At 50.1% G+C, this 17,123-nt stretch overlaps 1 protein-coding gene and 1 long non-coding RNA gene across 2 annotated transcripts; both read left to right on the top strand.

Annotated features, from left to right (window-relative positions):
* Nucleotides 1–4: 4 nt before the first annotated feature.
* Nucleotides 5–11,738, top strand: LOC116517415 (diphosphomevalonate decarboxylase-like). Its single transcript, XM_032230333.1, has 10 exons — nt 5–244; nt 1,503–1,573; nt 2,960–3,074; nt 4,020–4,172; nt 4,603–4,802; nt 4,975–5,049; nt 6,290–6,508; nt 7,321–7,436; nt 9,952–10,060; nt 11,344–11,738. The coding sequence occupies exons 1-10, from the start codon at nt 163–165 to the stop codon at nt 11,422–11,424; spliced, it is 1,221 nt and encodes a 406-aa protein (XP_032086224.1). The 5' UTR covers nt 5–162; the 3' UTR covers nt 11,425–11,738.
* A 1,370-nt stretch (nt 11,739–13,108) lies between these two features.
* Nucleotides 13,109–15,837, top strand: LOC116517419. The gene is made up of 2 exons (XR_004256459.1): nt 13,109–13,244; nt 15,798–15,837. It is a non-coding gene; the product is annotated as an uncharacterized LOC116517419 (long non-coding RNA).
* Nucleotides 15,838–17,123: the final 1,286 nt, after the last annotated feature.

Below are 17,123 nucleotides of genomic sequence, written 5' to 3'. Positions count from 1 at the left end.
TGTTTGTGGGAGGAGGAGGAGGGGATGCGGGCTCCGCTCCCAGTAAGGGCAGACTGGGCGGACTGGGACGGGAGCGCGAGGGCTGGGCAGGCCGGGCCGGGGTCCTGCTGAGGAGGGGAGCAGCGGCAGCAACCGGCGGGGGTCCCCTGCAGCAGCCGCACCATGAGTCCGCCCGTGGCCGGAGAGAAGCGGCCGGTTGTGGTCACCTGCACGGCTCCGGTCAACATCGCGGTGATCAAGTACTGTGAGTAGCCGAGTGGAGCCCGCGAAGTCCCCGAAGAAGGACTCCCAGGAGGGCGGGGTGCTGGTGGTGGTAGTTCAGGCGACTTGGATGGGAGACCACCAGGAGATCCCCAGTCAGAGCTGCAGGTGGGATCAACAGCCTGGGTAGGGGGGGTGGAGCTGCTCGAGGGGGCTCCAAGAGGCTTTTGCTCTGGGGTGATGAAAGCACCTTTCCTGCAAAGGGGGGGTTGAGTTGAGTTGAGTTGAGTTGAGAAGTTTATTTATATGCCGCCCTTTTCCCTGGGGGGACTCAGGGCGGCTTACAACTCGAAAAGGGGGGGGGGAAACAAACATTTAACACGTAGGACAGTACGTCATTAAAAAACACAACATTCATACCATTCGGGTGGGTTACAGTCTTTAGCCCCAGGCCTGTCGGGACAGCCAGATTTTGAGGGCTGTGCGGAAGGTCTGGAGGGTGGTGAGGGTACGAATCTCCGCGGGGAGATCGTTCCACAGGGTCGGAGCTGCCACCGAGAAGGCTCTCCTCCGCGTGGTTGCCAGTCGACATTGACCGGCAGATGGGACTCGGAGGAGGCCTAATCTATGGGATCTAATAGGTCGAGTGGAGGTGATTGGCTGGGGCTGGGAAACCCGAGGAGGAGTGAATGAAGGGCTCGGGAAGAGCAAGGAGTGGGAATAGATGAGGGGACAATTTTATTCCCCACCCACCCCCAAAGTAAAACGAGCCTTCTTGCAGAAGCCTTAAAGGGGGGGGGGCAACTGCTCTTACAGACACAGGTGCCAAATAAAAGCAGGGAGAAACGGGTGTCTTAGGCTGCAAACCTCTACACCTCCCAAGGAAGAGACATGGGTGCATCTGGGTGCAGAGGAAGAATTGGCTGGAGGGAGGGAGATGGGAGCCCCGTTGAAATGAACCGGGTTGCAGTTTTCCGCGTTTTTATTTAGAAGCGGATCCACTGAATGCTTCTTTGTTGAATGCACCTGCAGACTCTGAAGCAATAGGTGGAACTTCTGGTTTTCCTCCGTAAACCCAGCAGCCACCCACTCTGGCAGCCAAATCAATAGATCGGGAGAAGGAAGGAAGGTCCTTCCCAAATAATAGGCTCACCTGCCAGCTGTAATTAAAGGCCAGCCTGCTGGCGGCTGAGAGAAAACAGGTTGGGGCAGCTCTGCCAGCCTCCCAATTTATGAGGTGACTTGCCCTGCGATGCTCAGTCTGTCCCCGGTTCAAGCCGTGTCCTCCTTTCCTCATCCAGGGGGAAAACGTGACGAAAAGCTGATCCTGCCTATTAATTCATCCCTCAGCGTCACCCTGCACCAAGATCAGGTTGGTCGCGAGGGACCCGTTTTGTTTCGGGTGACCTACTTCTTCCTGCAGACCAAACGTGGTTGAACTGAGCTCTGCGGCCTCAGGACAATTAAAAAACCTCCTCAAGAACGGCAATTTTAACTGAAAATATTGTTGTTTTTTAAAATATACTTTTTTATTTTCCATTTTCATAACATATAATCACATGTCTACTATTACATAGCCAATATCCTATTGCATTAAGTAGTAATTACATCAGTTCCTCTTGTCATCAACACCGAGAAAGATAAAAACCCATTATTAGCTCTTCTGCTCTCCATACACCTCTTTCTTCTGCCTCTCTCCTACCTCCTTTCTTCCCTCCATCATCCTTTTCTACTCTACTTCCCCTTCCTTTCTCCTTCTCCTCTCTCTTCATTCCACTCCTCCTTATCCTCCTCATCTTCCCCCCTTACCCTCTCTCCTGTCCCTCTCTTCCCATCTTTCTTCTCTCCTCTGTTTCCCACTCTTCCTCTTATTGGTGTATTTCAGCTTCTGAGCAAACTCCATTCTATGTTGATGGCATTTATGCTTCCATATCAATATACTTAACATATCTTAGTTTTAAAGAAAAAATAAGAGAAGACAGTATACATGTGCAATCATATTACATTAAAATCTAACACCCCTCGTCAAGCCTAATATTCATCCCTCCCTCCCCCCCAACCCCAACCCCCAGCCTTTCCTCCCCCGACTTCCCAGAACCCATACATGGTATAAATCTTTAACAAAAACAGTCTAAAATATATTGGAAAAAAGAATAAAAAATTGATAACATCTTTACATTGAGCTTAGCTCCTCCTTGCTAGGCTAACTTTAAACAATTTATATCATTCCTGATCTTAATCATAAGCTATCTGGAATTTCTTAGTCCCATATTTATTTTGTATATAAATCGATCCATTTTTTCCAGTCTTGTTTATATCTCTCGTTTGAGTGGTCCTTAAGATATACAGATATTTTAGCCATCTCGGCTAAATTTGTGACTTTCAATGTCCATTCCTGAATTGTAGGCAAATCTTCCTTCTTCCAGTATTGTGCCACCAACAATCTAGCTGCCATTATTAAGTGCAAAATCAAATTAATCTCTACAGCTGTACAATCAGTAATAACTGAAAATATTATTAAGGCTGCTTCTGCTATTGTTCTTTGTCCATTTCTGGGAGTTGCCCACTTTGGCTGCCCTATTGTTGCGATGGCGCCTTTATTTAATGTTTGGAAGCAGGAGAGAGATCCCCTCACTAACGAACCACCGGAGGAGAGCCGGAGAGCCTTAAGGGGGATAATCCAGTGAGGGTTGATTCATGGAAGTGAGGCCCAGATGTGGCCCAGTTGTGACCCACTGTGGCTTCTGTTGTGTTCCAGCTGAAAACAACCACTACAGCCACCCTCAGCCGGGACTTCACGGAGGACCGCCTGTGGCTGAATGGGGAGCCGGCGGATATTGAACACGCCCGTCTCCAGTCTTGCCTGAGGGAAAGTAAGTGCAGGGCCGCCCAGCTGGGCTTCTGAATTCATGATGTTTCTGATTCTTTGCTTTGAAGGACAGCACAAGCGAGCAGAGCATGTTTCCTTTTATTTATTTATTTATTTATTAGACTTATATACCGCTTCATAGGGCTTTCAGCCCTCTCTAAGCGGTTTACAGAGTCAGCATATCGCCCCCAACAACAATCCGGGTCCTCATTTTACCCACCTCGGAAGGATGGAAGGTTGAGTCAACCCTGAGCCGGTGAGATTTGAACCGCTGAACTGCAGATAACAGTCAGCTGAAGTGGCCTGCAGTACTGCACCCTAACCACTGCGCCACCTCGGCTCCTTTCAACCCAAGGATGGGTGGATGGCCAGGTAGCCTGGAGCTGCCTTGCTAGGGATGACAGAGAATGACCTGATGTAATAAAGAACCTGATGCTTTTATTGGGAATGATAATATTTTTTTTAAAACGCCCCTCTCTATAGTAACCCAGGGGGCGCAGTGGTTAGAGTGCAGCACTGCAGGCTACTTCAGCTGACTGCAGTTCGGCTGTTCAAATCTCACCGGCTCAGGGTTGACTCAGCCTTCCATCCTTCCGAGGTGGGTAAAATGAGGACCCGGATTGTTGTTGGGGGCGATATGCTGACTCTGTAAACCGCTTAGAGAGGGCTGAAAGCCCTATGAAGCGGTATATAAGTCTAACTGCTATTGCTAACAATAGCAAACTGTCCTTGACCAGTTCAGGAGCCTCCACGGAGAAGGGAGACACCCAGGATAATAGTTTCTGGGTGAGACACAGCAGAGAGGAAACGTTTAACCATGTTTGTGAGAATTTCCCCAGTCGATTGCAGACTTTGGCACGAACCCAAAACGACAGGGCTGCAGGGCTGTCTGTCTCTGCCTCTTTCCCTGCAAGCAAACTCAGCTCCCTTCTCTCTCTCTCTCTCTCAGTCCGTCGTCTGGCTAGGAAACGCCGTGGCGAGAGAAGCGGGGGTGACGAGGGGGACCCCCCTCCCCTGAGCTACAAAGTCCACATAGCCTCGGAGAACAATTTCCCCACCGCAGCGGGATTGGCCTCTTCTGCTGCTGGCTACGCTTGCCTGGGTAAGTGAAGCTGGTCCCAGATTTCTGGTTTTGTGACTCCTTGTTGTGGCTGGGAAGGAGTGGCGGCCACGGGCAGAAAGCGGATGGGGCAGTTTGAGACCAGAAGTGGCGGTTTCATGGCATCTGGGCAGCCATGCCTGCCTCCAGGAGACCCCCTCTAGCGCCCCCCCCCCCCAAGGTGCTTCCACCAAGCCATCCGTGGACTCTTCTGCGTTCTGCAGTTGTGCTTTGTGGATTACGCCAGCCTGCCGATCCCTTTCTCAAGGACTGCCACGTCCAGTTCTAATCTGGGCTGGACTCCACCTCCCATATGCCACAGCCCAGGGACCTTTTGTTTGGGGAGTTCTGCCCCCGAACCTCCTAAGGGCACGCCCCCCGGGGGGGGGAAAGTTCTGCTGTGGAACCGGCTGCCCTCCCGCTTCCCTTCCAGTCTACACCCTGGCCCGGCTCTATGGCGTGGAGGGGGACCTGTCCGAAATCGCTCGCCAGGGCTCTGGGAGCGCCTGCCGAAGTATGTTTGGGGGCTTCGTGCAGTGGGTGATGGGGGACGATGCCGACGGCAAAGACAGCGTGGCCCAACAGGTGGCGCCAGAGACGCACTGGCCGGAGCTGCGGGTCCTGATTCTGGTGGTGAGTCTGGGGTCCGTCCCCCCAGGGAAACTGTGGCTGCCTCGTGGTTGGGCCGGCCCAGTTGCTTAGGGAGTTGGGGGAGGCAGGAGGAGGCCCCTTCTGGAGGTGCTTCCTGCGTCCTCCCCCATTGTTCCTCTTCCTCCTCTTCCTCCTCCTCCTCCCTCCGTGACAGGTGAGTGCAGAGAAGAAGGTGGTGGGCAGCACAGCTGGAATGCAGAGCAGTGTGAAGACCAGCCTCCTGTTGAAGGTAGGAGACGCAGCTGCCCGGTCACAGAGCCCCCCTCCCTCATCCCCAGGCCCCCCTTTGGAGCTTTTCCCAGATTGCCGCTTCCCTTCCACCCCCTCAGACGCCCTGGAAATGCCCCACCTGGGGCTCCTTGGGCCCCCCACCTCTCTGACGGTCACCTTCTGAAGCCAACGTGGATTTCAGTGTCTCAGGCAAACGGTTTCTCTCGGCTGTTCAGGTGAATCCAGAAGGGAAACTAAGGCAGGGCCAAACCTCAAGTCCCCCTCATTCAGTTGTTTCGTTTGGGACAGTTGCCGCTGACCAGCCTGAATGTCCTGGGCTTCACAGCCAATTTGTTTAATGACCGTTTAAAGTTATGGCACTGGAAGAAAATGATTTATGGCCTTGGCTGTGACTTGATTTCGATTTTCGATTTTGTTGTATTTCTATGCTGCCCTATTCCCAGAGGGACTCAGGGCGGCTCACAAACCAAGTCGGGGTGGGGGGGTGGGTTTACAAATGGAAAAAAAGAAAGACAAGGGACAACACAACACCACAATTTTAAAAAACAATCAACAGCCACACCATTCGAGCGGGGACAGGAACTCATCAGCCCCAGGCCTGTCAGAACAGCCAGGTTTTAAGGGCTTTGCGGAAAGCCTGGAGGGTGGTGAGGGTTTGAATCTCCACGGGGAGCTCGTTCCAGAGGCCCGGAGCAGCCACAGAGAAGGCCCTCCTCCGGGTGGTAGCCAATCGGCATTGGCCAGTGGATGGAATTCGGAGGAGGCCTAATCTGTGGGATCTAATCGGTCTGTTGGAGGTAATTGGCAGCAGGCGGTCTCTCAAGTACCCAGGTCCAATACCATGAAGGGCTCACTCAACTGCCTCGCTTACCAGTGGAAATTCCAGTCTGAATGGAGGTCATAAGCTGAGGACTACCGGTAGAGAACATGGAAAAGCCTGAGATGAAGACTTCACTTCCCTGAGCTCCGTTGAGAGGGAATCTTGGCGTCTCCCCATCAGTCCAGACTGATCCATTGACCCCCCCAATGCTTTTCCTAAGGTCTCCCCCCCCACACCTTGTTACATATATAATGTTGAGCTCCCTTAAGCCCCCCCCCCCAGTTGTTTAATTTACAGTGCTGGAAGGGACCTTGTAGATCATCTAGTCCAACCCCCACCCAAGCCGGAGACCCTACGCCATTTCTGACAGATGGCCGTCCAGTCCTTTCTCTGAAGCCTCCTCCTCCTCCTCTTCCAGCACCGTGCGGAGGCTGTGGTGCCAGAGCGCATGGCCCAGATGATCCACCACATCCGGCAGAGGGATTTTGAGGCCTTCGGTCAGCTCACCATGAAGGACAGCAACCAGTTCCACGCCACCTGCATGGACACCTTCCCGCCCATCTTCTACCTCAACGACACCTCCAAGCAAATCATCGCCCTGGTGCACCGCTTCAACGCCCACCACGGGGAAACCAAAGTATGTAGGGAGCTGCAGTGTCGGGATGGGGCCAGGGGGGCCCTGGGGGAAGGCTGGCGAATCTCGTTTTTGGCCAGCTGGTCAAAGGATCGAATCGAATCAAATTCCTTATTTGGCCAAGTGAGAATTGGACACACAAGGGATTTGCCAGAAGATCCCAGTGTACGTGCAAAATAAATAATAATACTATAGCCATATAGAAAATATTTACACACGGATTGTGGCTAGAGAAAAAGAAATCTTTTATCTTTTTCTTTTTTAAAAAATATATATTTTTATTCTTTTTCTTAAAAAAAAAAACACATACAAAACAAAAGCAAGAAAAAGAACAACTTTCCTCCATTTCATCATGTTGTTTGGTTACAAGTTTTTGTGCATCAATTCTTAAGATTAAGAATAACATCGCTGGTTTTGCATTAAACATCACTGAATATTTCGCTGTCATTGAGCATTATGTGTTCAAATTACCATTAATACTCTTTCATTTGTAACAATCCTTATTTCCTTGAATTCATAATTATCTATCAAATAACAGTAAGTCTTTAAAGTATTATAATATCACCTATCTCCAAGGAGAAAAAAAAGCGGAGATTAGAACAAAGAATTTCCATTCATTTATAATATACGTTCATACTTTCAATTGACCATAATGTCACCAATCATCCAGAGTTCCAAGAATAGTTTTCCATTATTAATTATTAATCCATATAGTGGTTAAGTATTTCAATTCATATGTATATCAATTGTTCATTACATCATCATTGAGCCATTTAATATACAAAAGAAAGATATCTTTTCTCTTTTTCTGACAGGTGGCCTACACGTTCGATGCTGGTCCCAACGCCGTCCTTTTCCTGCTGGATGAGACCCTGGAGGAATTTGTGGGGGTGGTCCAACGCAGCTTCCCCCCCAAGAGTAACGGAGATCAGTGAGTGAGCCCAGCTTTGCTGCTTATGTGGGAAGTCAGAGTAACACCCCATGCGTTCCCTGAAACTGTCCCCAAACTGCTTTTTGAAAAGTAACAGAAGGGGTCTTTGTTTATAATCCTTCCTGCAAGTGTTTGTGATTATTCCCGTCTTGATTTTTTTTTTTTGCCTTAAAAAAAATTATTTCTTGATATTTGAAGAGGTTCCTTCCTCAGGAGAGCCAACCCAAATACTCCTGGCAGGAAACTGCTCTATGTGAAAAATCTTAACTGTGTGGAACTAGTGCCACATATATAATTAGTTAATCCTATATCCACTTTTCTGTTAAAACAATAATCTAAGTGAGGTGTGCTGAAAAATCATAGGTCAAAGACCAAAGTGGCGGCATACTTACTTTTGGTAATCAGGAGTGTTCAAAACTACCCAGATTCAGCAATTGTCAACGCTTGTTGGAGACGATTCAAAAGGACGGATTCTGTCAGAAAACAAGAGGTTGAGGTTTTGGCTCTTTTGAAGCCATTTGCAAATAGCAATAGCAATAGCAGTAGACTTATATACCGCTTCATAGGGCTTTCAGCCCTCTCTAAGCGGTTTACAGAGAGTCAGCATATTGCCCCCAACAACAATCCGGGTCCTCATTTTACCCACCTCGGAAGGATGGAAGGCTGAGTCAACCCTGAGCCGGTGAGATTTGAACCGCTGAACTGCTGATCTAGCAGTAGCCTGCAGTGCTGCATTTAACCACTGCGCCACCTTGGCTCTAATATCCAAACTGTTTTCTTTAGGAAAATGTTCTTCCGATTTTGCTGCCTTGGTTTTGGCTCCTTCAGCCCCATCTCTTTTTTTCTTTAATCATTTATTTATTATTAGATTTATAGGCTGCCCATCTTACTGTCTGAAGGGGTTGCTAGCAATAACACAAATATATAAACACAAAAATATTATAGTTAGCCTAGCAAGGAGGAGCTAAGCTCCATTCAAAGACGTTATTAATTTTCTAATTTTCCTTTAAGCATATTTTGAACTGTTTTTGTTAAAGATTTATACCTTGTATTGGTTCTGGGAAGTCAGGGGGGGAAGGTTGGGGGGGTTGGGGGAGAGGGGGGAGGTTGGAGGAGGGGTGTTGGATTTTAAGGTATTATGATTGTATATGTATACTGCTATTTTTTCTTTTTTTATGTATATTGGAATGGAATTATAAATACCATCAACACAAAAGGGAGTTTGCTCAGAAGCTGAAATACACCAAGTGAATGAGAGGAAGAGTGGGAAGCAGAGGAGAGAAGAAAGATAGGAAGAGAGGGACAGGAGAGAGGGTGAGGGGGGAAGATGAGGTGTATAAGGAGGAGTGGTAAGGGGAGAGAGGAGAAGGAGAAAGGAAGGGGAAGTAGAGTAGAAAAGGATGATGGAGGGAAGACAGGATGTAGAAGAGTGGGAAGCAGAGGAGAGAAGAAAGATAGGAAGAGAGGGACAGGAGAGAGGGTGAAAGGGGGAAGATGAGGTGTATAAGGAGGAGTGGTAAGGGGAGAGAGGAGAAGGAGAAAGGAAGGGGAAGTAGAGTAGAAAATGATGGAGGGAAGACAGGATGTAGAAGAGTGGGAAGCAGAGGAGAGAAGAAAGATAGGAAGAGAGGGATAGGAGAGAGGGTGAAAGGGGGAAGATGAGGAGCATAAGGAGGAGTGGAATGAAGAGAGAGGAGAAGGAGAAAGGAAGGGGAAGTAGAGTAGAAAATGATGGAGGGAAGACAGGAGTAGAAGAGTGGGAAGCAGAGGAGAGAAGAAAGATAGGAAGAGAGGGACAGGAGAGAGGGTGAAAGGGGGAAGATGAGGTGTATAAGGAGGAGTGGTAAGGGGAGAGAGGAGAAGGAGAAAGGAAGGGGAAGTAGAGTAGAAAAGGATGGAGGGAAGACAGGATGTAGAAGAGTGGGAAGCAGAGGAGAGAAGAAAGATAGGAAGAGAGGGACAGGAGAGAGGGTGAAGGGGGGAAGATGAGGAGCATAAGGAGGAGTGGAATGAAGAGAGAGGAGAAGGAGAAAGGAAGGGGAAGTAGAGTAGAAAATGATGGAGGGAAGACAGGAGTAGAAGAGTGGGAAGCAGAGGAGAGAAGAAAGATAGGAAGAGAGGGACAGGAGAGAGGGTGAAAGGGGGAAGATGAGGTGTATAAGGAGGAGTGGTAAGGGGAGAGAGGAGAAGGAGAAAGGAAGGGGAAGTAGAGTAGAAAATGATGGAGGGAGGACAGGATGTAGAAAGGGAGAGGAGAGAGGGGGGAAGAAAGTATCGGATAAGGTATAAATATGGTGTATGGAGAGCAGAAGAGCCAATAACTGGTCTTTTTTTTTCCTTTGGTAGTTGATGGTAAGATGAATTGATGTAATTACTTAATAATACAACATGATGTTGACTAAAAAAACACATACGCACACAAAAATACGTTAACTGGAATTAATGTTTTCCTTGCGGGTGTCGGGATGGCCCCAAATTTTAACCCAAGGGTTTTCCCTTCATCCTCTCCTTTTAGGTTTCTAAAAGGTCTCCCTGTGAAGGCAGCGAGTCCCTCCGAGGAGCTGTTGGCGGACGTGATTCGGGATCCTATTCCAGGGGCCATTCGGTATCTGCTGATCACTAAGGTAGGCCTGGCCTGGTAGCTTCCAAGAGGCATCAAACACGGGGGCATCCTCCCTGCAGATCTGCCAGGTGTTTTTTTGGGGGGGGGGAGGGAGTAAGGCAGGTGTAAAGGGGGCTCTGTCCATTCCATTACTGACTTCCTTTCCCAGCCTGACAGATTCTCATTTTGCTGGATCTTTATTCAATAGCAATAGCAATAGCAGTTAGACTTATATGCCGCTTCATAGGGCTTTCAGCCCTCTCTAAGCAGTTTACAGAGTCAGCATATCGCCCCCACAATCCGGGTCCTCATTTCACCCACCTCGGAAGGATGGAAGGCTGAGTCAACCCTGAGCCGGTGAGATTAGAACCGCCGAACTGTCAGTCAGCTGAAGTAGCCTGCAGTACTGCACCCTAACCACTGCACCACCTCGGCTCTTATTGAACCTTGGGGTGAAGTTTGAGGGGGTCCTTGGTGCTCTCTGAACTTGGTTGTTTTCTTGCAGACGTTTCATTACCATAGTAGGTAACATCATCAGTGCTCTTAGGAGTGGAGTTTGCTATCAATACTCCTTACAGCACTGATAATGCTACTAGTTTGGGTCATGAAAAGCCTGCCAGAAAAAAGCCACCAAGCCGAAAGAGCACCAGGGATCCCTCATTTCAATCCAGAGCTACAAATATTCTCCTTTATTGGGGTGGTGTCTCTGGGGGCATCATCAATCGATTTTTAACTTCCTTCTGGGGAAGAAAGAAGAGAGAAGCCAGTTTCCCTCCAAATGCTGGCGCTAAGATTTCCTCCAGAGCAACATTCCTGCCCCTTTTCTTGCTTATTGGTTCTGCGAAGGAAAACTAATATTTGCCCACACTTAAAACACTTGGCACCCATAGGCTGAAGTGGGGCAGAGATACGGGGCTCGGCTCCTGGGTTTTTTAAAATCTATTTCCAGGCGTGTCAATCCTTGGCTGTTGTCCTTGTCTGCCCCCCCCCCCCCCCCAGCATTTGGGAGATCTTATTTTTTAGCCTAATGATCGGCCCCCTACCCCCCCCCTCTCCACTCCAGATTTAAGCACTAAACCCCCCTCCCCATTTAAATACAGATGGACATAAAATAAGGAAAGCTTGCAGAAAGTGTTTGGAATGCTTTTTACACGGCTTCGGTCCCTGTTCAGATAGAGAACAGCCATTAAATGTTATCGACATATCAAGCAATAAAATGCAACTGACAGTTATAACGTTCTTTGCCCTTAACGTTTCCTGCCAACTGTTTCACTTCTTCCCTTTTTGTTCTTTCTCTTGGTTCAGCCCGGGCCAGGACCTTCAGTTGTGGACGATGGGAGCTGTCATCTCCTGGGGGAAGACGGGATGCCTGGAAGCAGCCGCTGAGCCAAGACCAGCTCCTGTTGGGCTGCCCCAGAGGAGGGGGGGTCTGGGCCAATAATTTCTGGGGGTCTTTTCCTGTCCTCATCACCTGTTTCGTACTCTGCTCCAGAGCCAGCCAGTGGGAGGAGGGGGGCCTGGGGGGTCTTTTCCTGTCCTCATCACCTGTTTCGTACTCTGCTCCTCGATCCGGCACCTCAAGACTCGTGGCCCATAACTATTTATGTAAATTAATAATCTTCCATTTCTTCGATACGGTTTTATTATTAAGAGAGGTTTTTGAAATAAACGAGATCTTATGCGCGGCTCTCTTGTGGAAGCGTGTCTCACCTGTGGGCATCACCATTTGGGGGTTCTCTGCCCGTTCTTCTTTTATGTTCATACTCTGGAATTACGACACACTGTCCCCCCCTCGGTCCGTCTGTCCCCCAGAGTAAAAGTGCTTGAGGGCGTTAGCCCTTTCGGAGCAGATGTTGCCTAAAGTTAACTTACAACACAAATGTCGGAAAAGATTGATGGGAAAGTTGTAGGATTTAGAAAAAGAAACCATTGTTCGAAGTCTTCAGAAGGCAACATGAAATGCTCCTTGATTCTCTCCCTGCCCAAATCCCCCTGCAAAGCCCACTCAGAAGGGAAAGGCAAGGCCGGAAGCGGTCTGCTTGAAGAGGAATCTAGGCAGCTGACTTTGCAAGGGAAGGAAGGGCTGGCATGGCAGGAGGGCACCCTAAAGGGCCCAACCTTGGCAACCTGAAGACCTGTGGACTTCAACTCCCAGAATTCCTCAAGCCAAGTGCAGGTTGGAGACCCCTGCCCTAAAGCAGTGTTTCTCAACCTTGGCAACTTGAAGATGTCCGGACTTCAACTCCCAGAGTTCCCCAGCCAGCATTCGCTGGCTGGGGAACTCTGGGAGTTGAAGTCCGGACATCTTCAAGTTGACAAGGTTGAGAAACACTGTCCTAACCACTGGTGGGGAATTCTGGGAGTTGAAGTCCGGACATCTTCAAGTTGACAAGGTTGAGAAACACTGTCCTAACCACTGGTGGGGAATTCTGGGAGTTGAAGTCCGGACATCTTCAAGTTGACAAGGTTGAGAAACACTGTCCTAACCACTGGTGGGGAATTCTGGGAGTTGAAGTCCGGACATCTTCAAGTTGCCAAGGTTGAGAAACACTGCCCTAAAGGACCCAGGCCAGGTTCATTGGGGGGGATTTAGAACAGGAATGGGAATGGAAGGAGGGCTGGAAAGGGCCTTGAGCTCCCGATCCCATGATCCCGGACCATCAGCCACAGGCAGATGGGATTTGGAGTCCAGCCACACTTGGATGGAGCCCAATTCCAGCCCTGTCCGACCCCACCCTTGGACCAAAGCCAGACTTCGGGGCTGGGGGCTTCAAGGGGACGAAGCCTCGCTGCCGCTGCTGCCCTTCGTGCCTTCGCGCTTTCCCCGCAAGAACTCAAGGAAGGGGCGCTTCCCCCGCAGATCAGCCGCCGCTCCGCTCGCCGCCTCTTCCAGCTTCTCCCGTGGAAACGCCCGTGAGGAGGTAGGGGGGAGAGCAAAAGGCCGTCCGGGCTTTCCCGGACCCCCTTCCCAGAGGGGAAGCGCCGTCCGGGCTGCCTGCGGCTGGCGGGGCGCGGAAAGTCCCCGGGGCGTTGCTGGCTGGGCGGGCAGAGGAGGAGCAGGAAGGACGTAGCCGCGATCCCCCCCCCTCCGTTTGCCCGGCCTCCCGCTTGCTTGCCCGGCTGCCGGCTGAGTCGGGGCGGCGGTGCGATGGGGCGCATCGAGTGGGCCATGTGGGCGAACGAGCAGGCGCTGGCCGCCGGGCTGAGTGAGTCTCGCGGGGGGCGCAGCCTGGGCAGAGCGCGGGGGGCGGCAGGAACGGGGAGGGGAGGGGAGGGGGCGCAGGATTTCTCCTTTATCCCCCCCCCCCCTTTGTGGCTACCCAGTTCTTGGAGCTTTCTCTCCCCCCGCCCCGTCTTTCTTTGGCTACAAAGTGTCTAAGCTTGGCTACAAACTTTCCAAAAGTTTTCTCTCCCCGCCCCTCCTCTTTCCCGTTGGGTAAATAGTTTTTTTTTTGGGGGGGGGGGGAATTAGAACAGGGACCTGTGGAAAGAGGGACCCCCCCCTCCCCGTCTCCTCCAGGCCTTGGACTTTCGAGCCCATCATCCCTGACCAGGTGGGATTTGGAGAGGAGCCACACCTGGATGGGCGCAGGTTCGGCCCAAACGAGGCTCCCGGTGGCTTTGCGTAAAGATGCGACCCCCTCCCCTTCTGCCCCCACCTTCCGTGCGAGAGAGAGACGGGGGGGGGGGGTGTCCAGGTGCGAGGCAGGTCCAGATGCGGCCCCAGGTGTCTTCGGGGCTGCGTGGGGTGCTTGGCAATCGGCTCTCCTAGCCTGCAAGAATTCCTGGCGGTCGCCTGCCTGGACCCTCAGCCCTTCACCCACCTTTCCCCCCCTTGTAAGGCGGGAAGGAAGAAGGACTCCCCCACCCAACCCGCAAGGGAACGCTCGCCCCCCCCCCCCCCAGGGGAGAGAAAGTGGCTTTCGGTTGCAAGCGGAGGAGAGGGAGGAAGTGCACGCACGAAAATAAAGGGGAAGGACGCTTGGAAGGAGAAACGGGGCCCATTGCTGGGGGTGGAAACAGCACGTCCTTTCTGGCTCTTCGGCTCCTCTTCTCCTGGGCCTCAGAAGGGGCGGAAGGAGGGGGCCCAAGCTCCTTTGGGGGGTGGTGGAAAGGAGGAGCATTAAACAAAATGGGGAAAAAATCCCCCAGAGGGAGAGGTAATTAAAAAAATATTAGACTCTGAAGAAATGAACAGATTGATTAAAGAGAAGGAAGAATCAGAGTATTATAAGATAAGGGGGACGTTTTTATGACTGGGTAGAAGATGAAGATGGGCAAAAAGAAACAGAAAACTGAGTAATTCGGAGAGGAACGTAGAATTATAGGGGAGGAGTTGAATTAAAAGGCAATTGAAATGTAAATGTAACAGCAAGATAAAAAAATAGATCAAAAATGATGTCACTGTTAAATAGGATGACATAATGTACTCAGATGACACACTGTAGGATTAATCATGTAGGAGGGCTGATGGGGAAAAAACTTTTCAAAAAGAAAGGGGCATAAAACCTTTTTCTTTTTTCTATCCAAAAGGAAGAGCTTTTGCTCTGCCCTCTATCCATAATCATAGCCCAGCTTCACAGTGGCCAGTTTAACAGACAGACAACTCAAGGCTCTTGCAAGGGGGATTTACTGCTGCAACCGGTGGAATCCACCAAAGATTCCCCCAAACCTTTGAAGGGGAGAGGCAGCCCCAGGGACGCTCTTTTGAAGGAACATCCCTTGGAATCTTGTGGTCCAGCCTGAGTGATGAACTGGACACCCCTCTTGGCCCAGCCGAGGGGACAGGAGCTCACGCCAAGCACGAGACCTTTGCACAAGAACAACCTCTGCGTGGCCTCCCCCCCCCCCCCTTGAACCTCTGCAGGCGGAGGAGGTGGAGGGTGGGGGCAGCTTTCACTTCTCCCTTTTGGCTTCTTCCTCCTTCAAAGGGGACAGCCGAGCAAAGCAGCTGCCTGCATTTCTGCGCCTGCCCTGAATCCGAACCCCACGGGAAGGGGGGAAGGAAAGACACCCCCCCAGCCCAGCCCAGGATCCTGATGCTTCCAGGAGTTTGAATCCCCAGGAAGGCCCACTCCCTTCCATGCCTACAACTGAACGTTGCAGCACAGAGGAACACGGCTGCCCTCTGCTCCTTTTCATCCTTCCCACCCTCCGTCCTTTAGCATCATGGGACTCGGCTCTTTGGAGGAAATTTGAAATTGAAAATTGAAATTTAATGAATTTATATGGAGGAGGAGTGGGGGGACTGCAGTCCCACCCATCTTTTGCGACCTTCTGAAGAGCAAAATCAATGGGGGAGCCTGATTCACGTAACAACAAGTGTTACCAACTTAACAATTGGGGTGGCTCATTTAATGACCGGCAAAGAACGGTCGTAAATGAGGAAAAGCTAATATAACCACTTAGAGAGGGCTGTAAAAGCGCTGTGAAGCAATATATAAGTCTAATTGCTATTGCTATAACAACTGTTCTCACTTAGCAACAGAAATTTTGGGCGTAAGTTAAGCACTACCTGTAGCCCTGTTTCTTTTGAACAAGAAGATTAAAAGCGAAGTGTGTATATGTGTTAAACATGTACATCCACAATGTTCCTCTTCAGTTGTCAACAAAGATCTGCCATTTCCCACGGGCTCGGGAGTTGACACCAGTTCCCAGTTTGCTTAATTTTTGGATCCGAAAAGTTCATTGTGGGTAGAAAGAGGAATAATCACAAACCAAAAAAAAACCAACCCCCTTTCTCTCTCTCTCTCTTTTAGTTTTAGTGACCGGTGGCATCGTGGCGGTTGCAGGCCAATTCAAAATGTGGCCGATTGCAGTTTATGCAATGTATCCTTTCGTGAAAATACGGTAATTGTTTAAATTCTATTCCCTTGCAACTGGCTAGGACAGTGTTTCTCAACCTTGGCAACTTGAAGATGTCCGGACTTCAACTCCCAGAATTCCCCAGCCAGCATTCGCTGGCTGGGGAATTCTGGGAGTTGAAGTCCGGACATCTTCAAGTTGCCAAGGTTGAGAAACACTGTGCTAGGACAAATAGCACCTGGATTGCCTATAGCTATTTTAAAGTTATATCCATATTAAAAGGAGTCTGGATGTTAAATTCTGCCTCAGTTATTTGGTGACTTTGGGTCAATCATTCTCAGCCTAACCCACCTCACAAGTTGTTGTGGTGAGGAAAATAGGATGTGTTGGATATGTTTGTTGTGCCTTCAGTTAGTTGTAAAAACAATGAAGGCAGCATACAAATAAATAAATATTCGACACGGAGACTCAACCAGGACGGGGGTTCCAAGACTGAAAGTAGTAAAATTAAGGAAGCTGGGTAGCTTTGCTTCTTGCAGAGACTGGTTGCAAAACTTGGAAGGTTTGTGGTTGAAGAATTTGGAAATGTTGTGGGTGTGAGAGTGAAGGCGTGCTCCCGTTGGACGAAGAGGGTCCAGGAAATTGCATTTCTGTCCGTTGCTGACGTCGCCCTTTGGGGTTTCCGAGAGGAAGCAGAGCGATTAAGGCGAGGCCAGAAGGAGCACAGCTGCATCACGAGGAAGGGAGCCCACATCGGGTGGTTTCAGCCAGGGGTTGTGAAAGAACACACGGGGGAATCTGGGCATGGCGGACAGGGCAGGATTCGCCCCATTGTACCCCATCCGGGTGGATTTTTAGACTGACAAAATACAAGCTGGAGGATCAGCCCCAGACAGTCTTTGGGGACGATTCTGCAAATCATGGCTTTTCCCAGGTTCCACACGGAAGACCAAAGGAGGCTTCTTCCAGGAGAGGCTGGCAAAAGGACGGCTTCTTTGGCCCTCAACAAGGAGCGGCAAAAATGAATCGTGCCAAGGTTTAGGTCCCAGGTATCTACGCTTAGCCAGCCCCAACCCAGCAAAGCCTCTTGGCTGGTCAGAAGCCCCCCTTTTTCTCCCCTTCCATCTCCTTCCCCCCCTAAGAGATGTTCCTAATCCTGTCCTTAGATTGGAGGGGGGAGCAAGCCTATTTACTTCTTATTTATTTCTTAAATTTGTTTGCTGTCTATATTGCTTTGCTTTGCAGTGACTTTTTCCTTTCACTGCCTGATTTATCTCCAT

This window comes from Thamnophis elegans, chromosome 14 (assembly GCF_009769535.1).
Source record: "Thamnophis elegans isolate rThaEle1 chromosome 14, rThaEle1.pri, whole genome shotgun sequence".
NCBI classification, from domain to species: domain Eukaryota; kingdom Metazoa; phylum Chordata; class Lepidosauria; order Squamata; family Colubridae; genus Thamnophis; species Thamnophis elegans.
This window is presented reverse-complemented; position numbering and strand designations above follow the sequence as displayed.

Coding starts and splice junctions, on each gene's coding strand:
- LOC116517415 (XM_032230333.1), top strand. CDS start 163: ATGAGTCCGCCCGTGGCCGGAGAGAAGCGGCCGGTTGTGGTCACCTGC. Junction 7,437..9,951: donor CCCAAGAGTAACGGAGATCA/GTGAGTGAGCCC, acceptor CTCTCCTTTTAG/GTTTCTAAAAGGTCTCCCTG. Junction 10,061..11,343: donor GGTATCTGCTGATCACTAAG/GTAGGCCTGGCC, acceptor CTCTTGGTTCAG/CCCGGGCCAGGACCTTCAGT.